General features: G+C 42.1%; 2 protein-coding genes and 1 long non-coding RNA gene across 3 annotated transcripts; all 3 read left to right on the top strand.

Annotated features, from left to right (window-relative positions):
- The first annotated feature begins 484 nt into the window (after positions 1-484).
- On the top strand, positions 485-1,625 carry LOC134208117 (uncharacterized). Its single transcript, XR_009978507.1, has 3 exons — positions 485-576; positions 1,179-1,249; positions 1,322-1,625. It is a non-coding gene; the product is annotated as an uncharacterized LOC134208117 (long non-coding RNA).
- A 484-nt stretch (positions 1,626-2,109) lies between these two features.
- LOC134205966 (uncharacterized) lies at positions 2,110-3,687 on the top strand. Its single transcript, XM_062681664.1, has one exon. It carries the CDS (start codon positions 2,110-2,112, stop codon positions 3,685-3,687), a length of 1,578 nt encoding a protein of 525 aa, XP_062537648.1.
- A 1,121-nt stretch (positions 3,688-4,808) lies between these two features.
- LOC134208118 (uncharacterized) lies at positions 4,809-5,934 on the top strand. Its single transcript, XM_062684194.1, has 2 exons — positions 4,809-5,071; positions 5,165-5,934. Exon 2 carries the CDS (start codon positions 5,179-5,181, stop codon positions 5,905-5,907), a length of 729 nt encoding a protein of 242 aa, XP_062540178.1. The 5' UTR covers positions 4,809-5,071; positions 5,165-5,178; the 3' UTR covers positions 5,908-5,934.
- The last annotated feature ends 1,244 nt before the right edge of the window (positions 5,935-7,178 follow it).

Below are 7,178 nucleotides of genomic sequence, written 5' to 3' on the forward strand. Positions count from 1 at the left end.
ACGCTTATTGTAAAATGTTGACGGTTGTAAAAGATCTTTAATGTACTTACATTAACATAACAATATAGTTAAATGTTACCAATACATTCTATTATATTTTTATTGTTCGCTTATGTTTGGTATTGCACATCCAAAAACTAAACAAATTATGAAAGTATTCGGTTTAGATGATCTGGAAATTCGACTAATGTAATTGAATTAATATAATTTTGGAATATTTCATGGATTTATTATATTGTTGAAATAACAATTGAAAACAATAAAATTATAATAGCTTTGATTATAAAATGAATAAAAATGTTATACCGATTCTCAAGTAATATATTTTCATATAGCAAGTCTAGAAATGTTATGCAATAAAAATTGGAGTTCAAAAAAATTAAAGGGAACAAAAACTTTCGCTTATCATTTTACTCGGAGAATGGCTGGATTCATTTGAGCGTGTACAGTCTTGTTTATAATTAGCTTCACTAGTGAAGAGATGAAAATAATAAAACTGTATGGTGCAGAAAGTGTCTTTTTCATTACAGTTTTTGGTGCTGGGCAACGGTAGATCACTATGGCTTCTGTACCGTGGTAAGTATATAAAGTGTTAGAACGCGTTAGAGCATCATTACTGGGCCTGAGCGCAAATATTTTGATCACACTCGCCGTGCTGTCATTTTAGATTAGTCAAACTTTTTCGCATCGGTTACTATTTTCGGTTATCATTTTGGAGGCTGCATTCCATACCGGTAACGTTTGACATTTGATAGTTCATTAAATAGCAGCGGTGTTATCGCGCTGCCAAATTTGGTCACCTAGCGCGTTTAGTAGCGACCGGTAAAGTGTCAAGTAATGATACTGGGCTGGCAAACGGCTTATACTCACCACCGGTAGTGAGCATCCACAAATTACGTAACTCTTTGAGGGGAGGGGGTTGGCCAAGTGTGACGATCCATACAAAAATTTACAGATTTTTCATACAAAAGTGTGACATAGGGGGGAGGGGGAGTTGAAAATGCCCAATTTTTGCGTTACGTAATTAATGGATCTTCCCTAGTCGTAATCTTATACTACAAAAGTTCAATGTATATAATGGACGCAGTGGTTCATCCCGAACAAAAAATAAATAAAAAAAATAATCGTCACAACACCTGATGACATACCTGGTAACATGTATCCTTGTTCCTTTACAGAAATGAAGCTTATGATGAAATACTGATGCTTGGTCAATCTCACCAACGGGATATAATAAGAACTGATGCAGGTATTTTTTCTTTTCTTCTCGACGTACTTTTCTAATAAAACTAAATTCTTTTTTAATTTACATTTTTCACAGGTTTATAACATGCATTGTCTATCCGGAACAAAATTAGTACGCTTTTTATATCGAAGTTCGATTTTTCTCCAGATACAGGCAACTTACCCAACTTCGAAAGTAGTGCGCTGGATTCGCCTGATGAAGATGCGCTAAACAACACATCAATTAGTTTGACAGATAAAACTTTGGAAGAAAGTTCGGTTCGGAAGTCCCGACAGCAAAGAGAGGTAAAATGAGTTAAAATGAAGTTTAAACTGCTTTAAACTTAAATTGAAAATAAAATAATTTGTAAAGCAAATAATTGTATTGTATTTTTATTGTAATGTTGGAGTATAATGTATTCTAAATCCTGTTGTATTTCTATTGTAAAACAATAGAAACAGTAATTGAAAACATTTAAATCACAATGCTTTCTATTATTTTGTCGCCCGAAATCATCCCATTGAAGAACCGTAAAATCAATTGTTTTGCTCAAAATTTTGTATGGAAAATTTTCGATTTTTTTATTGTAAAGATACATAACAACCCCCCTTTTTATTGTAAAAGTCCCATTTACCATTCATTTTATCGTGGAAAACCATTATTTCTCATGTGATTTTATTGTCAAAATTCCATTATATTCAATGGTAAAAATTATGTCTTAAATGGTGTTGTAACAATAAAATTTATGATATTTTAATGATATTTTTTATCCGGGAAGTAACTACAAAATAATTTTGTTTATGGGAGTGATTTCAAAATATCCCTCTGCTCGCTTGAGCGCAGAAAAGCGGCTCTATCCGCAGCACCCAGATTTAATGTGTCAAATGTCCTATTTGGAAGGACTGCAACTAGCCGACCCACAATTCAACAAGCCTGGGTCAATGGACATTATTCTTGGGGCCGACGTGTTTCTGTCCATCCCACAATCTGGACAGGTCAAGGATCACTACGGAAATCCTGTGGCACAGCGTTCCGTCTTCGAGTGGATGGTTGCAGGGAAAGTCTCAACAGACGAATGTGCCCATTCGTATCACTCGGTCATCAATCTGCATCAAGAGGTTGATATCGATCGGACTCTGCGGCTGTTTTGGGAAGATCAGGAGCTCCGTGAACCCAGGCAGCTAACTAAGGATGAACAAAAAGTGGTTGAGGGTTTCAATTCCACTCTCACACGTTCTCAGGAAGGTCGCTTCATCGTCCGCTTACCAATGGATGATTCGAAGCTCAAACTTGGAGACTCTCTGGTCGCTGCTACCAGACGATTAAGGTTCATGGAACGCAGATTTGACAACGATAGTGGTTTCAAACAACGATACGTATCCTTCATGCAGGAATATCAGGAACTGGGACATATGAAGATTGTTCCACAAGAAGAAATTGACGTTGACTGCTCCCAGTCATATTACTTGCCACACCACGGAGTTATTAAAGAGGAGAGCGCCACTACCAAACTCAGGGTGGTGTTCGATGGCTCAGCCGTTACCACAAGCGGAACATTCCTGAACGATGTATTATTAGATGCCCCTAACATCAATGCGGATCTCTTCAAAGTGCTGCTACGATTCAGATCGTACCCGGTGGCATTCATAGCGGACATCGAGAAGATGTACCGCCAAGTTGTAGTCCATCCTAGCGACACCGACTACACGCGCATCGTATGGCGGGATTCCCCGGACAAACCCATCCAACATTTCCGACTGCTCACTGTTACTTATGGCTTGAAGAATTCAGGATTCCTGGCAATGGCAGCGTTGCACAAGGCAGCAGAAGCATTCGAGGTTAAGTATCCAGAAGCGGCAGAGCGAATTAAACAACACACTTACGTTGACGATCTAACATCTGGCGCGGACTCTGTGGAGAAGGCTAAGCGAATAATCAAGCAAATCAACGAGATACTTGGTGCGGCAGGTTTTACTCTCCGCAAATGGAGTTCAAACTCAGCTGAAGTATTAGAGTCTCTATCAGACATCAACAACAACTCGATGGCGATACAATTCCCGGATGAACGAAACACCGTGAAAGCCCTTGGGACGCATTGGGTTCCAGGAGAAGATGTCTTTACATTTAAGGTGACTATGGCAAACGACGGACCGAACACAAAACATCAACTGCTATCGGATTCTGCCAAACTGTTCGACCCATTCGGATGGTTTGCACCAGTGATAGTACGAGTCAAAATTCTCTACCAAAGGTGTTGGCTCTACGACCTTAACTGGCATGACGCATTACCTCCTGTCATCGAGGAGGCATGGATGGAAGTGAAAGAAAACCTACATCAGCTGGAGCAAATCAAGATACCAAGATGGGCGGCAAACTACAACGGTCGCATTGAACTACACGGGTTTTCTGACGCTTCAGAGGAGGCGTATGCTGCTGTGATATACTTGAGGTCAGTGGACTGAGACGGCGAGATCAATATTACTCTACTGGCTACGAAGACGAAGGTCGCTCCAGTTCGTCAAGTTTCAATACCGCGTCTGGAACTGAATGCAGCTGAATTGTTGGCAAAACTGATGAAGCACGTAGCAGAACCTTTCAAAAGATTCCACATCGAGCAATATGCCTGGACTGATTCCACCATTGTACTGCAGTGGTTATCCGGTCACCCTTGCAAGTGGAATACGTACATAGCCAATAGAACTTCTTCGATTTTAGACATCTTGCCTAGAAAGCACTGGGCGCACGTCTCATCAAAGGATAATCCAGCAGACTGTGCTTCTCGAGGCATTTCTCCGCAAGAGCTTGTCAGCCATCCGATCTGGTGGACAGGTCCCGCATGGTTGTATGCCGCTTCGTCTAACTGGGGTCGAGACATGCCACACGACACATACGACGAGGAAACACTGGAGGTAAGAAAGCGTTTCCAATCTCTCAATGTTACGGTTAGTTTTCCAGCATCGAATAATGTCATCGAAAGAGAAATCCTGGAGAAAAGATCCGATCTTGCCACGGCATGCTGGCAGCTCGCCCGTGTGAATAAATTCGTATCCAATATGAAGAGTTTGATTGGCGACACCAACAAAGTCACCGGTCCCATATTGCCATCGGAGCTGCATCGAGCTCGAATGCATTTCGTTCGACTAGCGCAGCAGGAGTTATACGAAGGAGAAATTAAAGCACTGATTCGTGGGGATGAAGTTCCTGCCAAATCCAGCATTTCGAGCTTGTACCCGTTTCTGGACGGTATCGGCATACTTAGAGTTGGGGGACGATTGCAGCATTCGATGTATTCCTACGATATCAAACATCCGATATTGTGTTTCCAGTTGAAAACCGAAGTGAGCTCTCGCGACGATTGAGTTTTTCCTTATTTCCTGATGTCGCAACTGCATCGCGACTAGTGCGCATCTATGCCACCGCCGTGCGCCATGATGCGCACTAGTCGCGACGTAGTTGCAACAAAAGAAACGGGAGAAAACTCGATTGTCGCGAGAGCTCACTTCGGTTTTCAACTGGAAGTACAATAATCCTATCGAAAGAGCACCGTTTCACAAAACAGCACAAAACTATTGGTAGAGGAAATCCACGTCAACAACTGTCATGCTGGGCCAACTTTGATCACAGCAACCATCAATCAACGATACTGGATCCAAGGATGTCAAACAGCCATCAAGCGAGTAATTCGGAGGTGCATGACGTGCTGTCGTCAGAAGGCGCAAGCTGCCAAGCAGCTTATGGGAAGTTTGCCAGCGTCTCGAGTAACAGCGTGTCGACCTTTCGCCCATGTTGGGGTGGATTATGCTGGCCCAATAATGGTGCGCTGCAGTAACACGCGAGGAGCACGATGTATGAAGGGATATATCGTCGTTTTTGTTTGCCTTTCAAGTAAAGCTGTTCATTTGGAAGCCGCAGGCGATCTAACCACTGATACGTTTATAGGAGCCTTTAAGAGAATGATTGCGCGCCGTGGATACTGCAGTGAAATATGGTCGGATAATGGCACTAACCTGGTTGGAGCAGATCGACAATTGCAGGAAGTATATAAAATGGTGACAAAGCACGCCAAGCAAAAGGAACACTTCTTCGCAAATTTAGGAATCCGTTGGCGATTTATACCACCGGCAAGCTCGCACCAGGGTGGCATTTGGGAAGCTGCGGTAAAAAGCGCCAAAGAGTTGCTACGACCAATCGTTGGTAATGAGGAGCTGACATATGAAGAACTGTCTACGGTATTATGCCAAGTGGAAGCCTGTCTTAATTCGAGACCCCTTTGCTCTATATCGTCATGCCCTGACAGTCTCGAGGCGCTCACGCCGGGCCATTTTTTGGTAGGCCAACCTCTAAATTCGTTGCCTGAACCAGACGTCACCCATCTCAGGATGAATATGCTCGATCGGTGGCAGCGAGTTCAACGATACACGCAGGACTTCTGGCAGCGCTGGCGAGATGAGTACATCGCTACACTGCAGCCCAGAGGGAAGTGGAAAACCAAGGAACAGAATTTGAATCCTGGACAACTCGTTCTCGTTAAAAACGATAATTGTCCGCTGTCAGCATGGGAGCTGGCTCGCATTGTCGCTGTACATCCAGATCAACAAGGATTAGTTCGCAACGTCACGCTGCGCAGAGGCAAGTCGGAATATCAGCGCTCTGTCCAGAAGTTATGTCCGCTTCCTGTTTGAGCCGTTGCCTCAAGGCGGGGTGGATGTTTATGATCATACATGCGTCGACCCCTCGGCGCCAACAAACATAAATAAAAGGTTTCTCGTTGCAGTTGGTCGCGTTTTCAATTACGTCTTCCGGAACCCCGAAAGTATTCCGCGGAACGATTTACGGTCGTCTCGATTACGTTGCCGGTCCAGGTTCGCCCCTCCTGTTTAACTACGGTACACTTTAAAAAAGCATGAAATATACAATACATAATAATTTATTGCACCGTCATTCAAATTCTACCAAAATTAAGATCTTTTTCAAAAAATAGCATTTGTTACGCGTTACGCAAAGGGGTGGGGGTGGTTCTGAAAATTGTTACGGATTGTTACGTGGGGGTGGGGGGTCCTTAAAAACAACGACTATATATATATATATATATATATATGATTTAATGAAAATTTTATTTTTATCATCCCTTTCAAATGTTGTTTTAAAAATTATATACATCATCAAACAACAAAAACAGATTCACCCAAGGCTTGAAAAATGTTTGCTTTGGTCTCATCGAACGGAAGAGTCGAAAACCTGTACATTACACAAAGCTACGTAGTTCAACGTCACCTTTGCGTATAACCCGATTGGGCTGGACCTTAGAGTTATACGATCAAACATAGTTATACTCAAACATTAAACGCTCCCGCGCGAACTAACTTATTTGCGATTTTAAAGAAATGCATCACGTCTGAGTTTTTCATGCTAAATCGGATCATTTCACTCATTTCCCAAAAAATCATTTCGCTCCAAAAAGTGTTTAAAAACAATTTGGGTGCAATTTATTGCTTACACGCAAGAGTATCAATTGTTTTATGTGTTGAACGTTAATTTACTGTTAATTTACGAAGGAGAACAAAAGAAAACCTACGATGATACAAATGGATGATTCAGCTCAGCCAAGATTTTTTAGGTGCTGAGTTGGATGCGTTTCAACTCACGTTTGATTTAAATCGTTCGTGAGTTTTGAGATTTTGAATTTTTCCCAACACTGCAGTTGACTGGTTGATTGTACATTCAAAGTTAAAACAAATAAAAATAAAAGAGTTAGTTCTGAAAATGTATTGCGAGAGTTCGGCTACGTGCCCGGTGCTGGGAATTTGGTTTCATCAGTACCCGCTAAGCTGCGGGCTTAGCGGGTACTGATGAAACAGTAGGGCAACAGTAGGGCAAGCAGCTGTCAGGCGTACTGGTTTTGTGGGATCAAACCCCACCGAAGGGAGCCCTCCATTACCTTTTCCGAACTAAA

This window comes from Armigeres subalbatus, chromosome 1, assembly GCF_024139115.2.
Source record: "Armigeres subalbatus isolate Guangzhou_Male chromosome 1, GZ_Asu_2, whole genome shotgun sequence".
Lineage (NCBI taxonomy): Eukaryota > Metazoa > Arthropoda > Insecta > Diptera > Culicidae > Armigeres > Armigeres subalbatus.

Excerpts from the sequence above, each read along its gene's own strand:
- LOC134205966 (XM_062681664.1), top strand. The coding sequence starts at position 2,110 with ATGTCCTATTTGGAAGGACTGCAACTAGCCGACCCACAATTCAACAAG.
- LOC134208118 (XM_062684194.1), top strand. The coding sequence starts at position 5,179 with ATGATTGCGCGCCGTGGATACTGCAGTGAAATATGGTCGGATAATGGC.